Source organism: Clarias gariepinus, chromosome 16 (assembly GCF_024256425.1).
Source record: "Clarias gariepinus isolate MV-2021 ecotype Netherlands chromosome 16, CGAR_prim_01v2, whole genome shotgun sequence".
In the NCBI taxonomy this organism is placed as follows: Eukaryota; Metazoa; Chordata; class Actinopteri; order Siluriformes; family Clariidae; genus Clarias; species Clarias gariepinus.
The window spans coordinates 11,949,093-11,973,371 of record NC_071115.1 but is presented as its reverse complement, the minus strand read 5'-3'; the positions used below and the strand labels follow the sequence as shown (position 1 = coordinate 11,973,371).

General features: G+C 35.9%; 2 protein-coding genes across 3 annotated transcripts; both read right to left on the bottom strand.

The window, feature by feature from the left end:
- Positions 1 to 2,821: 2,821 nt before the first annotated feature.
- On the bottom strand, positions 2,822 to 10,149 carry LOC128544963 (serine protease 27-like). The gene is made up of 6 exons (XM_053515276.1): positions 10,089 to 10,149; positions 5,592 to 5,615; positions 4,115 to 4,277; positions 3,638 to 3,906; positions 3,215 to 3,357; positions 2,822 to 3,094 (listed from the first exon to the last, which is right to left on the bottom strand). Exons 1-6 carry the CDS (start codon positions 10,147 to 10,149, stop codon positions 2,822 to 2,824), a joined length of 933 nt encoding a protein of 310 aa, XP_053371251.1.
- Positions 10,150 to 13,470: 3,321 nt separating this feature from the next.
- LOC128544823 (serine protease 27-like) lies at positions 13,471 to 21,519 on the bottom strand. 2 transcript variants are annotated; one of them, XM_053515110.1, is made up of 7 exons: positions 21,413 to 21,519; positions 19,899 to 19,922; positions 15,237 to 15,399; positions 14,980 to 15,029; positions 14,761 to 14,826; positions 14,236 to 14,378; positions 13,471 to 14,131 (listed from the first exon to the last, which is right to left on the bottom strand). In XM_053515110.1, the coding sequence occupies exons 1-7, from the start codon at positions 21,471 to 21,473 to the stop codon at positions 13,856 to 13,858; spliced, it is 783 nt and encodes a 260-aa protein (XP_053371085.1). In that variant the 5' UTR covers positions 21,474 to 21,519; the 3' UTR covers positions 13,471 to 13,855. The 2 variants fall into 2 exon arrangements, with proteins under 2 accessions (XP_053371085.1, XP_053371084.1); XM_053515109.1 differs by having other exon boundaries at positions 14,761 to 15,029.
- Between the last annotated feature and the right edge of the window lie 2,760 nt (positions 21,520 to 24,279).

Genomic DNA, 24,279 nt, shown 5'->3' with positions numbered 1-24,279 from the left:
CATCGGGCGCACCGGGGTGACAGACCAGTCTGAACCTATGTTCCCATTCCAGCATGTGGGGCCATTCTGCCTCAGGGACAAAGAGCTTGCCTGGTGGCACCTCCGGGGGGGATGGGGAAACATCAAGTCGATCAACATCTAGTAATGCTGACCCCACGAGGCTTTGGGGTTTTAAGATAGTGGTGTCGGGTACTGTATCATGGGCTGGTGAAAACTGATGAAAGAGAGCATCTGGTTTAGTGTTCTTAGATCCCGGCTGATAGGACAGGGAAAAATTTAAATGCAAGAAAAACAGGTACCACCTTGCTTTCCAGGAGTTTGGGCGTTTGGCTGTCCGAAGATACTCCAGGTTCTCGTGATCCATCCAAACCAAGAAAGGGATTTTGGTCCCCACAAGCCAATGCCTCCACTCCTTCAGGGCAAGTTTGACTGCCAGTGGTTCCTGGTCACTGATGTCATAGTTTCTCTCTGCACATGAGAGTTGGTTTGAGAAGAAACAACAGGGGTGCTGTTCATTATCTTTAGGCAACCTTTGCAATAAGACTGCACCAACTCCTGAATCTAAGGCGTCTACTTCGACCACAAACTGAAGGGAAGGGTCTGGCTGGAGAAGTATAGGAGCCAAGGTGAAATGCCTCTTTAAGTCTAGAAAGGCCCTGGCAGCTTGTTCTGGCCAAATGAACAAGATCTTGGATAAGGTCAAGGAGATGAGTGGGGCAGCCACCAAGCTGTAGTTGTAAATGAACCGCCTGTGGAAATTGGCAAACCCTAGGAAGCCCTGAAGCTCCTTACATGTTGTTGGAGCAGGCCAGTCTGTGACGGCTTTTACAAAGAGCTGATTCTCAAGGAGCCTCTGGAGTACCTGAGGTTAGGTACGTTAATGCAGGGACGTAGGGTTCGGTCGTTCTTGGCCACGAAGAAGAAGCCCGCCCCAGCGGGTGACGATGATGGCCTTATGATTCCGGCAGCTAGAGCCTCGGAAATATACTCATCAATGGCCTCTTTTTCGTGTTGGGAGAGTGAAAAAAGGCACCCTCGGGGTGGAGCTGTGCCGGGCAGGAGGTTGATGTCGCAATCATAGGAGGGAGAGAAATGGCCTGAGACTTGCTGAACACGGCCTTGAGATCTACATAATTATGCGGAACCGCAGAGAGGTCAGAGAACTCCTCACAAGCGGCTGAGGCTAAGGTTGGGCAGAGAGCAGATTTCCGCCAAGAGGCCAGGCAGAAAGGTGGAAAGAGGATAGACCCAATAGCAGAAACAGATAAGACCCAAGGATAGACCCAATAGCAGAAACATATAAACTTCGATTTTATTGAATGCAGCCGAGTTAAATGAACAGTGGCTGGAAGAGCAAGGTTTCTTTGGGAGCTGCTGCGGCTGTATCTTTTTCCAGCGCTGGTTTGCTGCATAACCTAATAGGGAAGCCTTTGTTGAGGCGTAAGAGGCTGGCAAATGGCGTGAGCGTTTTAGCGCAAAGGCGAAAGTGTGCGCACATGGCGTGGGGGGCACAACTGCAGCCAAGGAGCGACAGGGAGAAATCAGCGTGGTTAGCCAGGTGAGTGTTGATGAACGGAGATTCAGCCATTAGAACAAACAAATCCGGAGACACAAGTCCAAAGCCCATATTCAAAACACAGTCAGGGTCATACACAAAGATCTGTCCGAAAGCAGGCGAGATGACCAGGGGCAAAGACAAGAGAAAAATCCAAAGAGTAAGCAAGGGTCCCCAACGGCCGAGATTACACAAGACAAATTATCAAGGGAAGTACGGGGCACACAAGCGATACACTGCGGCACTGAGTGACGTCCTTGGCGTGCTTATAAAGCCGAGAGATTATTACCTGATCAGGTACAGGTGTGCCATGATTGAGAGCAGAGCATGCCGGGGGGGTAATTCTGGAAGGGATTTAAGCCTGTGAAGAGCTCAGTGAGTTTTGCTGGCTCGTGACATATATGGCATATGTGATTTGTGTCTTTCTTTTACAGTATGTCACACATTTGTTTGTTTTTAGCAATTAGTTCAAGAAACAGTCAGAACAAGTTAAAAATAAACTTTTAGAAAATACTTTGATAAATGAGATAAAACTTACTTAAAGTACCAAAAAAAGCTTTTTAAATTGTTACATGTGCTAGACATTCCATTTATTTCAAAATCAATATGTACTTACAAATATATACAAAAATCTATTTTATTAGTTCATGTGAATTAGATCTTCAATCAGTCATGCCTGCAGGTGTTTCCAGAACATAACGTCATAACAGCTGTGATCTCTGCACCTGTCTAATACCAGTCTCACCGATAGACCCAGTTTTAATGCTCATGCGCAATATTATTCCGAAGAATGCACTGATCCAGAAATTGCAGCGTTTCTGAAGACTGCAGGTTGTGAGGTTGAATGAGGAAATGTAAGGTTCAGTCTTTTCAGAGTAAAGCTATTGAGGTTCATAGTGTTAACTATTCATTATTACTGCCATATAAATAAATTAATAATAATTGTAACATTTATTATTATTAGTTTTTATCTTATTATGTGCTATATTTGAGCTCTGTCTTCCTTCTGGACCTGTTGCCCTTCTTAATGAAAAAAAAAGTATAAAGTATAAAAATAAAACTACACGTAAATAACAGCACCTTAGATTAGAGCCTTCAGCATTGTTTTACAATGTAGAAAGAGATAAAAAATCAGGAACAACCACTGAATAAGAAGGCACGTCCAAAGTTTTGACTAAATGTTTTTTTTCTTTTTTAAAATAAGTTGACTGCAATAAATGCCTACACGTTTTGGCTGTCCTTGTGCCTTTAACTTAACTAACATCACTAGAGAATAGATAGAAAGAGGACGAAGGGGATGATGGAAAAAGAAAAGAGCAGACAGAAGAGGTTGGAGGAGCCATGACTGCCACTTGAGGATGTAACTGATACAGGTGGATTGCTGGTGATTTCGCTCTCAATCCAGACTTGGTACTGAGACACTCTGGTGAACACAGTGGGAAAGCCACGGACAGAACATCCTGTAGTGCCAAAGCTCACAATCCCAGCCTGAAACCAGGTTTGATTGATCTTGACCACCAGTGGACCTCCAGAATCCCCCTGCATTCACAAAGGACTGATAAGGACATCTGCTCTTTTACTATATGGCATCGTTTCCAGAATTGACATAGCGACGTCAATTGACGTTTTAACATTAGCATATGTTTTTAGATTACTTACATAGCATGCACCTTCTCCTCCTGCAGCCACACCAGCACATATCATATTGTTTGTTATATCACGTCTATATGCAATTGCACAGGCACTGTTATTCACAATCGGCACCTTCACCTCTTGCAGGGTTTGAGGGGCCGGCAGATTCACTGTGAAGACACATGATTTCTTTTGATTAACATGTTTTCACATTACAAACCCTGAAACATCTAGCTAAGTATATCCACCTAGTAACAAAAAATTCAGGTCAAAATAATGAACCTGGTACAGTAGAGGCTCTTTGTTGGATGGGTTGGATTCGAAGTAGTCAAAAAATATGTTCCACTAGAAAGTAACAATTAATTTCTTTCCTAATTTAATTATGAAATAAATCTGATGTTAAAATAAACTGATTAAGCATTAAACATTGTGTACCTATGCATCACTCACCATTAGTATCAATTCTGCCCCATCCAGTGACCCAGGCATTTGTTCCATCAGGAAAAGAACTGTTGGCTGTTGCGAGGCACACCGGCAACACATACGGATTGAACGTCACTGAAGAGGACAGCTGGACTAGTGCAACGTCATTGTTAATGGCGGTACTATTAAAGTCTGGGTGGATGATAATTTTAATAGCACTTCTTGGCTGCATGTTAGGGTTTGTCCCCTGCAGATTTTTTATTCCTAGAAATAATGTGATAGATGCTGCACCAATTCTAAAAATAAAAAAGAGATATTGAGACTCATTACATTCAACATGTCACTTTATATCCCTTATTTCCTCAGGTTTTTCATTTAAAAGAAACAGTAACAACCTACTGACAATTCATTAAACTATGGAGTACCTTAAAAGCTGTACTTGATGAAAATGTAAATACCTACATTACTATTGTGAAGTTATTTTAGACTTTTAGACTCATATACCTTTGGAAACAGTGAGCAGCTGATAAGACCCAGTTCTTATTGATCAGGCTGCCACCACAGAAATGGCTGCCTCCTCTCTGAATGCTGACCTGCCAGGGCCAGGACCCGGGAGAGGCATCTTGACCACCAACAATCCTTGTGTTCAGTCCAGGTTGACCACACACTTGTAGAGAGGGGGGGCAAAAAAAGCACACATATATAATATAACTATATATATGTTGTTATGGTACATTAATATATATTGTATAATCATAAAAAACTGAAAAACCTGGGCAAGACAATATTCCTTCATTGCCTCACCCTAAACTTTCTGTTTAATATTTTTGTTTTAGAGAAAGGTCAGAGATATTATATTTTTTATACTTATATTTACAGTATTAGTACAATATAGTTACAGCATTTAAAGTATCAGAAATATATCAGTATATATATATATATATATATATATATATATATTTTTTTTTTTTTTTTTCATTGCCAACATGTTATAGGCTTTGCTTTGATATAATATCCAGCCCATTTTTATTAAATAATTTATAAATATTTTTTTTATATAAAGAGTTTATACAATTCTTGCCCATGTTTAATTTGCAAAAGTAGAAAATGCATCCTCCTTGAGTAACCTTACGTTTGAATTACATTGATTTCTGAAACATGTAAATACATACCACCTGCATATTACAAAAATAAATGTGCCTGCATGCCCTAGAAAAACTGCCAGTTTGACTTTCCAGGAAAATATGAAAACATGAAGGTAGTTATGATTATTCACATATAAAATCCTTTAAGATTTATAAGATCCATATAAGATTTTTGTATAGTTAATGTATGGTTTTTACAATTTAATAATTATTACTGTACCAGAGACATAGTGAGGGAAATAGCTTAGGTGAAATTTGAGTAAAACATCCAATTTAATTATATTTTTCTCTGAATATTAACTGTCCAATGTTGTTTTTAACCAAATATCCAGCTAGCACACATTTGATTTTTAAGGTGCTTTTTGTTGACCAGACAGCATGTACTGTGGTACATGCTGTCACCTCAACAAAAAGGGTTGTGATTGGTAATAGTAAGTTTGGCAAACACAATCGTGATTCAGAGTCTGTTTTGTGTTGTAATTTTACAGGTTATAGTTATAATATACAGGTATGTACTGTTCATTTAATTAGCAGAAAACACTGATGCAATTGTAATAAAAAAACTAAGAAAAATGCTAAGACTGGCATTATATAAGCCCTGTGAAAGTTAATACTAGCTAAATATGTACAAATTTATTGCACACTGTATACAGTGTGCCCTACTGTATATCCACACTGTACTTCAATCATTGATTCTTCACTGGAGTAATTAACTTTAAAGTTAAAATTTTGGTTAACTTAAACATCATAGTATTGCAAACTTTTCAGTTTACAAAATTGTAATTCTTGTAATCATTAATCTCATAGCTGTCATGTTGTCTGAATCATGAACTTACCACTCAGCTGGGCGAATGAGCGTCCTGGAAAAGGAACAGAGAAGTACAACAGTATAATAGAACATATACAGTATATTAAAACCTAATTATACTAAGAGGAGAAAAAAGAAATGTTGCCAGCATGCAGATAATCACAAATATAAAGAGAATAAAATACTGTAAAGTTTAGTCATGGTTTTATATCTGATCCCTAACTGTTTTGTTCTATTCTTTTTTACTGCCTTGTCATACTACTGTTTTGGTTTTGCTGTTTCGCTTGTGGTTGTTTATTTCTTTAATTATTTACAATGAATTGTCTTAATGGCTGCACTTACACCATGCCTACATTTTCAGTCCTGACAGAATGTGAGACCAAAGGTGTGTTTGATCGGCATTTTAAAGCACATATGTTCAATTCATAGGAGACTGCGAATGATGTAGGAAACAACTGAACAGCGGGTTTTCTTTTTGTTTATTTATTTTTTGCTTTATTGATATTGTAATACAAATAACTTGACATTGTAACAGTCAGTAATTAGAATAATACAAGCAAAACTTGTTCAAAAGGCACAGAACAAGTCCACAAATCAATTACACTATAGCATCTACATATAAGATACAGCATGATCCAAAAAAGTAAAATTAATAATAATAATAATAATAATAATAATAATAATAATAATAATTAATAAATAAATGAAAAAAGGGTGGGGGAGCTAGGGGGTCAGATTTATCTTAAGTGATTATGTTAAATTTATTGCAAATATTAAGATCTCTTGTGAAAACAGTAAAGAGAGGTCATTAGCGTTTTACATTTGTGGATAAAGAACTTTCCAAGTAATAGAATGGCATTTACAAGGAAGAATCTTTATTTTCAGGTAGGAACATGTCAAATATATAATTTCGGGTGTATGGTGGAAGGCCATATTTTTGTGACCAACCAATCATGCAAATCATCCCAAAAAGCTGAGGAGAAATTACAAAAGATGAATAAGTGCTCGGTAGTTTTTATTTTTCACTCGCAAAAGCCACAATTATTGTGATTCTTATTGAATCTTTTCTTAAGAGCTCATTTGATTGATAGACATTCTTGAGAATTTTATATTGGATTTCTTTAGTTTTTGGTGACACCAGAAATGTAAGATACTTTGTTCAAATTCCATCAATATCTTGTTTAGAGAAAGTCGGCTAGATTCAGTCGGGCCTTTTATGTGGCAGGCAAAACATGTACTACTGAGCCACCTGTGTCCTGTTATGAATCAAATAAGTAATTTTCTTTATTTTTCTTTATTTTAATCTGAAAAAACAAAATCTATAAATATTAATACTAAAACTAAAACTAATAGGAATTCAGGATTTATATTCAAACCCCGAAAACCGGATTTGTAAACCTGACAATTTCAAAAACTAAACAATTCATACTAGTAAAGTAGTCGGTTCAAATTAAAGATTGATATTTGCCAATTACAAGAAATTTGGCTTTCTAACCTCCTAAACAGTAGATAGTAAAAAGTGTAGCTCACGTTTTCTCCTGTGCGTGTTTAAACACATTCTATTCATAACTCTAGAGAGCACCAAACTGTCGACAATCAGATGACATAAATTAAAAACATAAACTTTAAGGGCCCCAGATTTGTAAAGATAATATTTACAGCATCATGCAAAGATAGACCAATCCACCATCTTGATCAAAACAATTCAACGAGGGCAGTTTACATGTGCATTGATGATGTCAGACACAAAATCGCTAGGCTGAAAGATTTTAAGTTGGTGGAACTTTAAGGAGACAGTTACGGTGGCTTAAAAGTTGTTCAGCTAGCTTAAAAAGTGTAATTTCTACAAACTCATAAATACCAAAAAGTTCTAAATACTCATCAAGGGCTATTAATTTGAACTAATTGTAATTATTTAAGTTAACAGTACTCAATATGTTTAATTACTTTAAGCATTAGGGTTTACAGTGTAGCTGATTGTGTTGTCAGAATATTTTTAACTATTTAAAAAAGGAATAAAGAGGTGATGGTGGAATAGCTTTCAACAAAGAAGTAAATTGGGATCATGTGCAGATCAAGTTGTATTTAATGCAAAATTGTTTATGTATTAAAATAAAGCCATTATCATCCATCAAATGAGTCACTGACCATATATCTTTCTGCATCCATTCTTCAATTAATATTGACTTTTCTCTATGAAAAATATATTTATTATTCCATGTAGGTGTTCTATGTGGTGCGAAGTTATAACTGTATATGAGTTTCTAAACTAAAAGTCCCTGCTGGTGAAATGCTTATAGTTTAATCGGTAATCTGGGAATATGAAAGTCAGATTTTAAGAAAAGATCAATACCTTCATGTTTTTTTTAAATAGAGCTGGTTGAATGTGAAACCAAATACTATTCTCATCCTTTACAAAGTGCTTAAGCCGATTGATTTTGAGTGTACCATTAATACATTAAAAATCTATAACTTGTCATCCTCCATCTACGTATTCTTTGACTTGTACAGCCTTTTTTAATTTAACGTGGTCGTTTTCTCCATATACTGTAAAATCTAGGTTTAGTTGGTTAATTGTTTTAGTTGCTTTTGTAGAAATTGGCAAAAAGATGCAGGATTAATGCATCTAGCTAGACTCTGCATTTTAGATAACTAAATTTTTCCAAAAATGTATATATCTCTTTGTGTTTACATACTGACTTTAGAGTTGCATTCTTACTCCATACATTTAGGTTTTCACTGACATATAACATAGTGTTTTGAGAAATTGATTCAGATTTTTGAAAACTGTTGCATAACAGACAGCAAGCTGACTTATTACAATTTGCTTGTCAAATACAGAAAGTTTGCCTAAATCAGAGTTTTTTTTAGAAATATAGTAGTTTAGCTGTGACAAAAAGAGTGATGGGGAAATAGGGCACCCTTGTAATGGGCACATTAATTATTTGTAAAAGGCCTCGTTTGAGGTGGTTGTTGAAAGTGTGGGTAAATATTTTATAATTGTTGTTTAGTAAAGAAATTGGTCGATATTTTACAGTCCTTTTCTGGTTTGGGAATAAGAATAATAGTTACTTGTCTCATAGAAGCACCAGAAACATATATAGAAATTTGTTGTTAGACCATCTGGCCCTGGACTTTTGTCTATTTTTAAGCAGAGAGCAGCTTCATTTATACCACACAAATTTATAAAGTTAGTACTTATTTGTGGAATTACATAGGTGAAGGATTTTTGTTAAAAGGATTTCCTCCTTGGGCTCTTTGAAACTAGAGGAATATAGGTAAAGGGACTTATTTCCTTAGCTATTACTGTGGGTTCCGATCAGTCTGTGCCATCTATGTTTAGCATATTAATTTGATTTTTTTTATTGTTGTTGTTGCCTTCTTTTTTCTAGTCTACAAAAATAAGCTGAGTTTTTTTTCCCCCTCATTAATCCATTTAGCCCTTAAACGTAGCCTATATATAGGCACATTTTGCTTTTTCAAGATAGATATCATCTAACTTTGGCTGTAAAGTTAATAATTTAATTAGATTTTTTTCTGAGAAATTTAATTTGCTACAACATTTGTTTATTTCTTAAACCATTTTATTTTCTTCGTTATTTTGTAATAACTTTTACTATAAAAACTTAGTGTACTTTTTACTGTAAAAGAATTATTAAATTTTTACTAAAGCTTGTGGTTCTTATTTTATATTTAATATATTCCCACTTTTCTGTAAAGGATGAAATGTTTGGCTTTTTTTAAGTTTCTGAAATATTTATTGTTATTTCTTTACAGAATTTGTCATTATTTAAGAGGCTGGCATTGAACTTCCAAGAGCTTTTTATTGCATCTGCATTTGTTTGGGCTTTCAAGCTGTAAACCAATGAAACAATGATCTGTAAGAAGAGCAGGTGATATAAAGGAGTTTGTGGTATGAGATGATGGGGGTTGAGAAATTAACCAGTAAGTAACTGGATTTTATAGAGCCCATGTATCCATTCATCTTCATCTTCGGGATAAAAAAAAACACCTCCCTAGGGAAGCGTCCTGGTACAGCATCCTTACTACATGTCCGAACCACCTTGGCTAAATCCTTTCCATGCACAGGAGCAGCAACTCTACTCTAAGTTAAACAGAAAGCAAGGTTGAGTCTGACATCTAATGAATCTCAGTTTCTGCTAAGGCACACAGATGATAAGTTCGAAAATTGTCAGAATACATGAACTTATTGGACTATGGTTCGGAAGGTCCCAGATTCAAATCATAATAGGATAAAAATAAAAGTCACTCTGGATAAAAGTGTCTGCCAAATGCTTACATTTAAATGTTTCATGAACATCACAATGGGTTCTTCAGTGGCCTTTCCAGTGAAAAAAATTTAATCCAATAGAACACTTTTTCTAATAATGTAAATTTTTTAAAAGGTTTAAAAAAATTAAGAAAGAATAAAAAGAATCCGTATTCAAATGTAGGATTCTTAATTGTAATATGATGAACAGGTTAGAATAAATGTTAAGGATATCATAATCAGCACTTTACTTACCTGAACCATTAAGGAGCAGAGCACATACAGCACACACGACTTTCCATAGATTAATTTCCATTTTGGTGTGCCTCTGGTTTCAGGTATTCATCTGTGTCACTGAGCATATGAGTTGTTTCTTTCTTGTTGTAGAAAATATAATGCACATAATAGCTGTAACCTTCCCTAACTTCCTTACCTGCTACACGCCCTCATGAAAAAAGTTGCCGCCCACAATGATGCAGATGAAGGGAAATCTGACTTGATATTTTTATTATAAAATAACATGACAACCAAGCAAATAAATATATCTCTCATGACAGGGAGTGTTTCACTGTTTGTGAAAATGTTTGTAGTAGAAAGTATGTAAAAAAAAAAAAATCTATTTGAATTCAACTAAAACAAATTGGTTAATTAAATAAAGAAATCAAATTCATATTCAAATTTTATTTGTACGATATGAAATAAAATGTATTTAGTTCTACAAATATTCATGAGTCACATTTCTTCTGAAATCAATTAATGACCATGGGAGTGTCTCAAGCAATTTGAAAAGTAGCCGAAAATGAAAATGAGTAATTACGTGGTAGCAAAGTATGTCATCAAAGTTTAATTTAGGGCTGATTTTCTTTCAAGTTATGTCTGAGCATAATAATTATCTTTCAACTCACTGCACCATCCAGAGAAGTTATTGACTCTAAATATCTCCCAGTGCGCACACATGTTGAGAATGTTTTGACAAACTAACAAAGTCATGTCACAAATGATAGGGTATTTTCAGTAAATACCATTGCAATATAATCATCTTTACCTGCAACTTTCTCATTTAATTCTTTTCAGGTTGTTAATTCTGTTTTGATTACATAGCATTCTAGATGCCTAAGTAGTACTATAGAGTGAACAGGTCACCCCAAAGCATGCAAGGTGAGCTTATCATCAGTTCGGCCAGTTTATTTGTTGCTGTATAAAAATACAGTTCTAGAGATACCTTTTTTAATTTTTCATCTTAAGGCACTCAAGGGACCTTAAGGGCTTCCAGCAAAATGGAGAGATCCAATGTCTTACTTCACCAGCAAAGTTTATAATCCTCTATACCAGAGGTGGAAAGGTAGAAAGAATTACAATTACTCCTGTTAAAAAAGAGTAGTGTTTTTTGTGTACTCATACTTTTTAAAGTAGTTTTTAAAATCTGTAATTTTACTTTTACGTAAATATGTTTTGTTTGAAGTATTGGACTTCGCTACATTTAAAATTATATTTGTGACCGAGTAAAAAATAAATGAATAAAAATAAAAAATTAATAAAAATAATGCAACGGGAAAGGGAAAAAAAAATGCCTAATTGCACTAATTGATTGATGGGCGGGGAGAACAAATGTGCTAAACTCACAAGAACGAAGGAGACGGTCAACAGATGCCAGTGATGCAGACCCAGTTAAAAGCAGAATTTCATCAAATTCTTATGAAACAAACCCCTGGGCATTGTAACGGCTACTACTATATTGTATACCACATTATGTATGTTGCCCTTTTAAGAGTTGCCGCCCCTCCCCCAGTGTGTGCCCTGCCGAGGTGTGTGCATGAGAAGGAGAGAACAGAGTAGGAGCTCAGGTGTGCTGCTGCTCACCCCCGAATGCTCTATTCTTTTACCCGTTTCATTACTTTTACTTTATGTTTTGTATTATAATTTTGTGACGCTGAAAGAGGCCAATAAAGGTTTCTGCTAAACGTTAATCTTGTCTCTAAGCTCTTTTTTCCCTCAGTTATCCGGCACAAAGCGTCACACCATATTTAAGCGACCACTTTGATTTCAAGCACAAGAAAGGCAACAGCTTTATTATGCAATGGGATTCCTCCAATTAAAAACAACTAGTTTAAGATTTATATCCTCTTGTCTTTTTTGAACTACACTAGAGTCCCCTATCTCACCCCCACTGTTAAAAAGTAACTGTAACTTTTACTCTGAGTAATTTTTTTATGAGCTACTTTATACTTTTACTTGAGTTGATTTTTATAATCGTAACTTTACGTGTACTTCAGTAAAATGTCACTAAAGTTACAGTACTTTTACTCTTTCCACCTCTGCTTTATACCAATGTGTTTCACTGTGGGCTATGAGACTTCACAATGTCCGACACAAATTTACATTTACGCAATTTGGCAGACGCTCTTATCTAGAGTGATTTCATTTATTTCATTACACATTACACATATGAGCAGTTGAGGGTTAAGGGCCCTCAAATCTTCCAGATAGTTCCACACCCTTAACCATTGAGATACCCTTGCCCTGTGATTGGGAATGTTCATCATTATCTGAGGCAAAGTTTATGTGGTAATCAGGTATTGCACCAGATCCAGTAAATACTGTAAGAGGCATGTCATTTGTCAGCTTCCATGTGAGCATATAAGTGTTTCATGGACCACCACCCGAAAATCCTCAGTCTGTCCTTTGTGTCCAGAGGGGTGTCCAGTTCTACTTAACTGCAATAATCTGACTTGGCATTAGCAATCATCCACTTCATCAAACATGTACTAAAAACACAATTTCTGCATGCCAAGGGTGTTCAACTGCATAAGGATGCAATCATAAGAATACTTTGTGTTTTTACAATAATTAATTAAATCTGTAAATGTCATAGATGATTTAAATTTTTTAAACATATACTTAAGATTTGCTTGAAGGTAAGAAAGTCTGTTTAACCCATAAGAGCCCAGACATATATTTTCCTTAAGAAAATTTAGGAGGCTATAAAACAGACCAAACAGACCTAGAACACCTTTCGAAGGACATTGGCATTTTCTCTGACCATTTTAGGGATAATTGCCCTATATGGCATATGTGATGTGGTTTTAGCAATTAGTTCTAGAAACAGTCAGAACAAGTTAAAAACAAACTTTTAGAAAATAATTGAATCATTAAAATTGAAAAATTAGCTGAAACTTACTTTCAGTAACAAAAAAAAGTGTTTTAAATTTTTTAATTTTTTAATTGTCACATTGCTAGACATTTTATTTATTTCAAAATCACGATGTACATACAAATATATGCAAAAATGTGTTTTATTAGTTCATGTGAATTAGATCATCCCGCAGTGGGCATGTCAATCAGTCATGTCTGCAGGTGTTTCTAGAACATAACGTCATAAGAGCTGTGATCTCTGCACCGGTCTGAAACCAGTCTCACCAAAAGACCAGTCTGAATGTTCATGCGCAATAGTGTTCTGAAGAATGCACTGGTCTAGAAATTGCAGCGGTTTTTGAAGACTGCAGGTTGTGAGGTTGAATAAGGAAATGTAAGGTCCAGTCTTTTCAGAGTAAAGCTATAGTGAGGTTCATGGTGTTAACTATTTGTTATGGCTACCATATAAATAAATAAATAATTGTAATTTTTTTTTTTTTTTAATTTTTATCTAGTTACGTGCTATAACTGCTTCTAGACCTGTTGCCCTTCTTAATAAAATAAAAAGCATATAAAGTACATAATAAAAGTACATGTACAGTGGGTACGGAAAGTATTCAGACCCCCTTAAATTTTTCACTCTTTGTTATATTGCAGGCATTTGCTAAAATCATTTAAGTTAATTTTTTTTCCTCATTAATGTACATAAAAATCAGTAACCGTCAGGAACGAAAACGACCAGTTTCTGATTTTTATCTCTTAACCATTGAATAAGAAGGTGAAGTTTTGACTTGTACTCTAAGTTTTTTTTTTTTTTTAAATAAGTTGACTGCAGTAAATACGTTAGTCTACACTTTTTGGCTGTACTTGTGTCTTCAACTTAACTAACATTACAAGAGTATAGAAAAGAGGAGGAAGGGGATGATGGAAAAAGAAAGGAGCAGACAGAAGAGGTTGGGGGAGCCATTACTGCCACTTGAGAATGTAACTAATCCAGGTGGATTGCTGTTGATTTCGTTCTCAATCCAGACTTGGTACTGAGACACTCTGGTGAACACAGTGGGAATGCCACGGACAGAACATCCTGCAGTAGTGCCAAAGCTCACAATCCCAGCCTGAAACCAGGTTTGATTGATCTTGACCACCAGTGGACCTCCAGAATCTCCCTGCATTCACAAAAGACTGATAAGGACTCTGCTCTTTTACTACATGGCATGGTTTCCTGAATTGATGTAGTTTTAACATTAGCATATGTTTTTAGATTGCTTACATTGCATGCACCTTCTCCTCCTGCAGCCACGCCAGCACATATCATATTGTTTGTTACATCACGTCTATATGCAATTGTACAGGCACTGTTATTCACAATCGGCACCTTCACCTCTTGCAGGGTTTGAGGGGCTGGCAGATTCACTGTGAAGACCAATGATTTCTTTCAATTAAAATGTTTTCACATAATGAACCCTGCTGAAAAATCTAGCTTAGTCTAACAACCTAAAAACATGACATTTACGTCAAAATAATGAACCTTATACAGTAGAGGCTCTTTGTTGGATGGTAAATATTTTCCAGCTTCCTTATTACTTGAGTAATTTATTAAGGAAGTTATAATTTTTTTAATCGCCTCACTGTCGTGTTACTTCCTTTAGACAAAACTGGACTTCCCCACAGGGAAACATATGTTCCACTAAAAGGAACAATTAATTTCTTTCCTCACATAATTATGAAATAAACCTGATATGTTAAAATAAACTGATTAAGCATTAAACATTTTGTGTACCTATGCATCACTCACCATTAGTAGCAATTCTTCCCCATCCAGTGACCCAGGCATTTGTTCCACCAGGAAAAGAACTGTTGGCTGTTGCGAGGCACACCGGCAACACATAATCGTTAAACGTCACTGAAGAGGACAGCTGGACTAGTGCAATGTCATTGTTAATGGTGGAAATATTAAAGTCTGGGTGGATGATAATTTTGATAGCATTTATTTGCTGAATATTAGGGTTTGTACCCTGCAGATTTTCTAATCCAAGAAATAATTTGATAGATGATGCAGCAACGCTAAAAATGAAAAGAAATATTGAGACTAATTACATTCAACATTTTCCTCCACATCCTTTATTTCCTCAGGTTTTTCATTTAAAATAAATAGTATCAACCTACTGACAATTCATTAAACTATGGAGTAGCTTAAAAGCTGTACTTGATGAAAATGTAAATACCTTCATTACTATTTTTAGGTTATTTTAGACTTTTAGACTCATATACCTTTGGAAACAGTGAGCAGCTGATAAGACCCAGTTTTCATTGATCAGACTGCCACCACAGAAATGGCTGCCTCCTCTCTGAATGCTGACCTGCCAGGGCCAGGACCCGGGAGAGGCATTTTCACCACCAACAATCCTTGTGTTCAGTCGAGGTTGACCACACACTTGTAGAGAGGGTGGGGGGTCAAAAAGGCACACATATATAATATAACTATATATATTATTATAGTACATTAATGCTACCTTAATATTTTTAATGTAATTATAAAAAACTGAAGTTTAACACAAGATCCCTTTATTGCTTCAACTAAAACTTTCTGGTTAATATTTTTTTCGGGAACGGTCAGAGATATTATATTTTTGTATATATATTTACAATATTAGTACAATATAGTTACAGCATTGCAACTGTAGCCATACACTAAGGTTCTTTGATACAGTTTAAGCTAAACTGATTTAGGTATCACATATACAGCATATTCATTTTTTTTCCTTGCCATCATGGTTATGGGCGGCTTGCGTATTTACATCAACTTGTAACTTGGCTTGTGTGTTTACATCAATGGTTCTCAAAGTGTGTGGCGCGCCCCTCTAGTGGGGAATACATACATGACAGGTGGGGCGCAATGAATGGGAGGGAATTAGTGGAAAATAATAGGAAAGTACCTATTATAATTCATGCTTTTCTTTATTGACAATAAAGATCGGACACTCGAAACTAAACAATCACATGCAAAGAAATGGATCATTAATACAAGTAAATTAAAATAACATCAGAGAAAAAGTGGAACCATAGCGCAACAATAACGATTTAACGTCGGCATGTTAATTGCAGAGGAACAATATATAAGGAAACATTCGGTATTATGTATGTAATTTCATTTATTCCAATGTGTATGGTGATGTTTCTGTATTTTTGTTAAAAATTAATATTTTATCAGGCAGTACCAGTCTGGCATTTCTAGTTTCCAGTGTGGTCACAAATTGCTTTTTGATCCTTCAGGCGCTGAACAGAAGGGAAGATCAATATCGTTCTACGCTTTTTGTTGGTGTGCGGCATTTTGCGATGATCCCTAAATCAGTCGTTGCGCCGTAGAGAATAATGGTGTTTATGCTTTTAAACTTGTATAATTTAAGGCAGATGTAGCTGAAAGACAATGTAGAGAGGAAATATATCTGGGTATCTTATTCGCGGGTTTATTTACGCAGCTATTGAATTGGGGGTGCGAATATAAAACTTACTTTACCGCAGACACAAACCGGTGTTATGCGCTAAAGTGCCCCCCTGCCACGGATTGGTTTGTCAATGTACAAATAACAAATTATTTATTACAAATTACACTAAAATATTGTTTGTGGTGAAAAATTATAGGAAACGATTTTTATTATAAAATAAGCAATATAAAAATATACATGTTTTATATGAAAAAATATATATAATTTATATATTTTTCCCCTATACAACATTTTTATATTGCTTATTTTATAATTAAATTTGTTTGTTAGAATTTGTAATTTGTAAACCATAAATCTATGAATTTATGTTCTAATATATTATTTGAAAGAGATTATGTAGGGGAGGCAATCCGTGGCAGGGGGGGGGGCATTTTAGAGCATAACACTGGGTCAGTAGCATACTGTATGTAGTGAGCATAATATCGTCAATGGATACATTTGTTACATGAACCCCAAAAAAGCAGGTGATTCAGCATCATCAGCCGAATCAACTAAAAAGCCTATGATGAAGCCTATGTTGCGCTTGGATTCATGGTGGTGATGGTGCGGGCAGAGGAGAGACCTGTGTGTGTTTTGTGTCTTAAACCGCTGGCAGCAGACAGCATGAGACCCAACAAAGTAGGAAGACACTTAGAAACAACACGCCCCAGTCACGTTAATAAGCCACTCGACTTCTTTGAAAGAAAGCTCTAGATAAGTGACGAAGTAAGCCTGTTATAACAATTGCACGTGTATTTTATCTGTTTTGAACTTGGCTTTATTTGATTTTATTGGTTTAGAAATTGATATTTCAATAAATAGTACACTTGGCCATTTTCGTTATCATTTTGTTGACAAGTGGGGCTTGAAAATTCGCCCACCCCCTTAAGTGGGGAATGACAGAAAATGTTTGAGAACCACTGGTTTACATCAACACGAAATGGTTTAAGAACTCTGTGCTAGTTTCTAACTTTTGCTCATCGTTGCTGGACATTGTGATTGTTAGATGTAGAAATTTTTATTTACCACGGGAATTTACCACTGTTCCACCTAGTATACATTCCACCTAGCACTAATGCTAAGGAGGCGCTCTGTGAACTGTATGCAAGGATTAGCAATCTGCAGAACACACACCCTGATGGACCGTGTATTGTCAGTGCTTCCTAAATTTCATCAGTATGTGGACTTTGCAACGAGAGAGGATAACACGCTGGATCTTGTTTACACAAACATCCCCGGCACATATTGGGCGAAAACCCGCCCCCACCTCGGCTACTCAGACCACATCTCTATACCAGCATATAGACCTCCCTCACTGGACCCACCGCAGTTTGTGTATCGTTTAAATAGTTTGACAGATGACGCCATCTCCACCACACTCCACCTGTCACTGACACACCTTGACAAGGTGGACATGGACAAGCACGGATCATGGACTTTCCGACTGAAAGACCTCAGGCAGTGCGGATTGGGAACTATACCTCTAGCACCACCACACTGAGCACTGGGGCCCCCCAGGGCTGTGTGCTCAGTCTCCTGCTGTTCACGCTGCTGACTCATGATTGTGCAGCGACACAGCTTCAATCATATCAACACGACTGTGGTGGGTCTCATCAGCAAGAACGACGAGTCAGCGTACAGAGGCTAGTGACGGAAGGCGTACGAGAGGAAGTGCAGAGGCTAACGAACTGGTGTAAAGACAACAACCTGTCTCTGAACGTCTTTAAGACAAAAGAGATGGTTGTTAACTACAGGAGGACATGGAGCGATCACTCCTGAAAAGATCATCGGGGTCTCTCTCCCCTCTATCGAAGACATCTACACCACACGCTGCATCTGCAAAGCCACCAGCTCTGTGGCTGACCAGACACACCCATCACACTCTCTCTTGACCCTCCTGCCATCTGGAAAAGGTACCGAAGCATTCAGGCACTCACATCCAGACTGTGCAACAGCTTTTACCCACACGCCATCTGTTTCCTCAACACAAAGGGACTGGACTAGTAAACACACACACAACCATGCACTTTAATAACATAGGGATTGAACTGATAAACACACATGCACAAACACGCTGATCAAACAACCATCTAACAATTGCACATACCACCCTAAAATTGCTCTATTGCACAATATTTGTTATTTGCACAAAAAAATATTTTCTGCTGCTATCTACAGGTAAATGTTTACTGTTTCTCATTGCACTACCTCAAATTACTACCACAGAGCATTAAAACATATGTTGTTATGTTGTCACTTTTGTCTGCACATTTGCACGTGCACTTTGTTGTCTTTGCCTTTTTTGTCTAGGACTTTAGAAAGGATAGTATCTGTTAATCTATAATGTTAATCTGGTTTGTCACTTCTTAGTTAGTTAGCTGGTCAGTTTTGTTAATTTATGTTGTAACTTTATGTCGTATGTAGCACCTTGGTCCTGGAGAAACGCTGTTTCGTGTTACCGTGAACTAAACTGTATATGCTTAAAATGACAATAAAAGCCTACTTGAGTTAACTTATTTTGATATAATATCCACCCCATTTTATTATATTATTTATTTGTGACAATTCTTGCCCATGTTTCATTTGCAAAAATAGAAAATGCATTCTCATTGAGTAACCTTACAGTAGGTTTGGATAACACTGATTTCACACTACTGATGTAAATACATACAATGCCAAATACATACCACCTGGATATTGCAAAAATAAATGTACCTGCATGCCCCAGAAAAACTGCCAGTTTGACTTTCCAGGAAAATTTGAAAACATGAAAGTAGTCATGATTATTCACATACAAGATCCTTGTGAATATTTGTATAGTTATAGTAAAGTTTTTTAACTTTTATAATTTAATAATTACTACTGTACCAGAAAGATAGAGAGGGAAATAGCTTAGGTGAATTTGGGAAAAACATCTAATTAAATCTTTTTTTTTCTGAATATTTACTGTATACAGTACATTTGTTGTTTTTAACCAAATATCCAGCTAGCACACATTTGATTTTTAAGGTGCTTTTTGTTAAGGTGACAGCATGTACTGTGGTATGTTGTGATTAGTAAGTTTGGCAAAATCGTGACCCAGTGTCTGTTGTGTTGTAATTATTACAGGTTATAATTATAATATACAGGTATGCACTGTTCATTTAATTTATGGAGAAAACACTGATGCAATTGTAAAAAAAAATAAAAATAAAAATAATAATAGACTTAAACACTAAAATTGGTGTTATATCATCCCTGTGAAAGTTTACTAAATATGTACAAATTTGTTCAAATATCTGCACTGTACTTAAATCACTGATTCTTCACTGGAGTAATTAACTATTTTAAAGTTAAAATTTGGGTTAATTTGAACATCATGTTATTGCAAACCTGCGAGTTTACAAAATTGTAAATTTCGTAATAGATAAATCCCATAGCTGTCATGTTGTCTGAATCATGAACTTACCACTTAGCTGGGCGAATGAGCCTCCTAGAAAAGAAACAGAGGAGTACAACAGTATAATACAATATATACAGTATATTAAAAACTAATTATACTAAAAGGAGAAAAACAGAACATTTGCAGACATGCAGATAATCACAACTATAAAGAGAACAAAATAAAGTTTAGTCTTGGTTTTGTATCTGATCCATATCTGTTCTGTTCTTTTCTGCTGTGTTGTCGTACTACTCTTTTGTTTGCTGCTGTTGCGTTTGTGATCTTTTGTTCCTTTAATTGCAGTCTTAATTGCTGCACTTATACCGTGCCTGCATTGCTCAGTCCTGACAGAATGTGAGACCAAAGGTGCGTTCTGATCGGCCTGAGGTAACCTGCGAAGTGTTCTTCACAGAGTTCAGCCATGTTAAGTGTGATTCTAAACCGCGGGAAGCAAAAATGTTAAGTTCGAAGGGGAAGGGGAAGAGTGTAGGGAACAACTGAACAGCGGGTCTTTACTTCCCCGGAAAAGGGAATGAAAAATTTCCCATCAGTCACTGCGTCGCGCTGGTGCGTGCAAAAAATGGAGCTCGCTTATCGAGGGCGACGTCATATTAATTAAACACATAATTAAATTTTTTATTTAATCAAGAAATCCTTAGTATTATATAAGTAAGTAATCTACAAAAAAATCTCGGTACATCTTGTAAATGAATCAAATATTTATTTTTTTTACACGTTTTAATAGTACATGCTTTTTAATGGTATCACTTTTTGCGTTTCAATAAATGTTTAATATTTAATGTACGTAATGTGAAATTTCCTCAGGAGCAGCGACAGGTGTTTCTTATCCGAGGTGCTTGTGTCACCATAGTAACGTACAGAGGAAGTGACGTCTGCGCTGGGTGTTCGGAATAGTGAAGGAAAGTTCCCTTCACCGGCGTTACCTGCACACGGAGCAGGGAGTGTGAAGTACACTTCGGAATGGAACGCAGCTTATATTGTACAGTATATTTGTCTGTATATATATACGGACAAAACTAGATTCACGTGAACACAATGATGTAAGTTTATGGTGCAGCGGAACCTGGACAAACACAGAACATAAAATATAACCGGTGCATGGCGCCCTCCAGGGGTTACTGATATCAGCAATGAACAGAAAGCTGCGACTAAGGTTAAGACTGATATCCAATGAATCTCAGTTTCTGCTAAGACACACAGATGAAAAGGTCCTTAATTGTCGTACTGCTTTGTGTCAATAGTCCCAGCTGGTCAAGGTGTCAGCAAAGCAAGGTTGTCTCAAACTGGTTTCGTGAACATTACAGTGGGTTCTTCAAATGCCTTTCCAGTGACCAGATTAGAATCCAATACAATACCTTTTTTTAAATAATGTACAGAAAAAAAGAAGTTTTATTTAAAAAATTAAAGAAAGGAAGAAAGAATAAAAAGAATCCCCATTTACCTGTGAGTTTTTCTGATTAATTGTAATATGATGAACATGTGATAGACTGAATATAATGGATATTATAATCTTTACTAACCTGAAGCATTAAGGAGCAGGGCACATACAGCACACACGACTTTCCAAAATTTCATTTCCATTCAGTGTGCCTCTGGTTTCAGGTATTCATCTGTGTCACTGAGCATATGATTGTTTCTTTCTTGTTGTAGACATATAATGCACATAATAGCTGTAACCTTTCCTAACTCCCTTACCTGCTACACACCCTCATGAAAAAAGTTGCCGCCCACAATAATGTAGATGAAGGGAAATCTGACTTGATATTCTCATTATAAAACAACATGACAACCAAGCAAATAAACATACCTTTCATGACAAGGAGTGTTTCCTTAGGCACATTTGTGCTTCACTGCTTTGTAAAAATGTCTGTAGTAGAAAGCACGTTAAAAAAAAATTAATGACATTAAAACAAATAAGTTGATTATATAAATAAATAAAATCAATTAAAGTCCGTGGGAGTGTCTTGAACAATTTTAAAAGTAGCTGAAAATAAATGTCATTACATGCCAGCAAAATACATCAAAGTTTAGTTTAAGGCTGATTTACTTCTTAAATTATCTCTGAACATAAGAAAACTCCTTCAACTCCTTCACTTTCAAGAGAAGTCCTTGAATTTAGAAATCTTAGATATCTTCCAGTGTGCACACATGTTGAGAACTTTTGACAAACTAACAGTCATCATGTCACAAATTATAGCATATTTTCAGAAAATAAAACTACAATACAATCACCTTTACCTGCAATAGTCTCTTTGATTCTTGTCAGTTTGGTAATTCTGTTTTAATTTTAAAATTCTAGATTTCTAATTAGTACTGTTGAGAACATCCTGGGATAGGTTAGCCTTCATGGGTAAAAAATGACTTATCATCAAACTTTCAGTTCTTCCAGTTTTTTTTGTTGACATATAAAAATGCAGTTCTAGAGACACCTGTTTAAATGGGTTAGGCTTAGGGGCTCCAGCACAAAGGAGAGAATCCATGTCAGACTTTTTTTTTGTGGTGGATGGAGTAAAGTTTATTTGAAAATCAGGTATTGCACCAGATTGGTACCCTGTCCAGGAGGTATCCCGGCTTGTGCTCTAAGTTACCTGTGATAGACTTCAGGCCCCACACAACTCTGAATACAGGATGAAGTGGTATAGATGATGAGTGAGTGAGGTATTGCACAAGATCCAATAAAAGAGGGGCAAGTTATTTGTTAAACAGCTTTCCTGTGAGCATACAGTATAAGTGTTTAGAAGTGGGCCACTGGCCAACAATCCTCAGTCCACACTTTGTCTTAACGGGCCTTATCTATGGAACAAGAGTGAACCAGCAGGGTGCCCAGTTCTACTAGGGCATAGTCTGGAACAAGCTGACTTGGCATTAGCAAAACGTCCACTTCATCAAACATGTACCAAAACACCATTTCTGCATAGCAAAGGTTGTTTAACTGCATAGCAATGCAATTATAACACTGTGTTTGTACAATAATTAATTTAATGTACAGTATAAATGGCACAGACTATAATTTGTTACATTTTAAAAAATTATATTTTATGCATCGCATAATAATGACTTGTAACATGCTTGGAGGTAAAATAAGTTTGTTTAACCCATAAGAGCCAAACATGTTTCTTCTTTAAGGGACATTATGGAGAATATAACACAGACCAAACAGACCACGCAACACATTTCGAAAAACATCACATGGCATTTTTTCTGACAATTTTAAAGATAATTGTCCTATATGGCATATGCCACATGTTAATTTTTTTTAGCAATTAGTTTAAGAAACAAAGTCACAACAAGTTAAATATAAACTTTAAGATGTTATTAAATCATTAAAATTGGTAAATGGGCTAAAATTTTACTTTCAGTAAAAAAAAAAAGCTATTTAAAATTTTAATTGTCACATGTGCTACTATCTAGACACAATGCTATTTTTGAAAATAAATTGAATTTATTAAATACAAATACAATATAAATTCCCAGAATGTCACATGACTGCACCAGGATGTTCATTGTTGTTACTTCTGGACCTCATGAGTTAAAGTCAAGGATAAAGCTGAAAAAGGGACTTTCCAGAACATATAAAGGGTTAGTGATGCTGGTGCAAACTGTGGAATGTTAGGGGCTACATGCAGACATACCATTTATTTCAAAATCAATCTGTACTTGTATCTGTACTGTAATATATGCAAATATCTATTTTATTAGTTCAAGTGAATTAGATCTTCCCACATTGGGCATGACAATCAGTCATGCCTGCAGGCGTTTCCAGAACATAACGTCATAACAGCTGTGATCTCTGCACCTGTCTGAAACCAGTCTTACCAACAGACGCAGTCTGAATGCGCATGTGCAATATTGTTTTGATGAATGATCATGCACAATGTTACTAGTCCAGAAATTGCAGCGTTTCTGAAGACTGCGGGTTGCGAGCTTGAATGAGGGAATGTAAGGCCTAGTCTTTTCAGTGTAAAGCTAGTGGGGTTCATGGTGTTTACTATGTATTATGGCTAGCATTATTATAATTACATATAATTATTGTAATTATTATTATTATTATTATTATTATTACTTTTTATCTTGTTATATGCTGTATTTAAGCCCCATCTTGCTTCGGGACCTGGTGCACTTCTTAATAAAATAAAAAGTATAATTTTTAAATAAAAGTTAATGTAGTTTACACTGGTAACATATTTAGCATTTAACATCTTTAATATATACAGAAGACTTGTATTTTCTATTTTGAAAAATTATTTGCGGGTATAATTTACATCCATCATCATCATCATCATCATCATTATTATTATCATTAGTTAACCTAATCTGTATATTTTTTGACTGTGGGTGATAACCAGAGTACCTGGAGGAAAAAAACCAAGCCCAAGAAGAATGCATA

Bases quoted from the DNA above. Each gene is read 5' to 3' on its own strand.
- LOC128544963 (XM_053515276.1), bottom strand. From the start codon at position 10,149: ATGGAAATTAATCTATGGAAAGTCGTGTGTGCTGTATGTGCTCTGCTC. The intron at 3,907-4,114 runs GTATATGAGTCT...TTTTATTTTTAG, and splicing joins GCTGCTCACTGTTTCCAAAG to AATTGGTGCAGCATCTATCA. The intron at 3,095-3,214 runs GTAAGTAATCTA...TTGTGAATGCAG, and splicing joins GAGGAGAAGGTGCATGCTAT to GGGGATTCTGGAGGTCCACT.
- LOC128544823 (XM_053515109.1), bottom strand. From the start codon at position 21,473: ATGGAAATGAAATTTTGGAAAGTCGTGTGTGCTGTATGTGCCCTGCTC. The intron at 15,030-15,236 runs GTATATGAGTCT...TTTCATTTTTAG, and splicing joins GCTGCTCACTGTTTCCAAAG to CGTTGCTGCATCATCTATCA. The intron at 14,132-14,235 runs GTAAGCAATCTA...TTGTGAATGCAG, and splicing joins GAGGAGAAGGTGCATGCAAT to GGAGATTCTGGAGGTCCACT.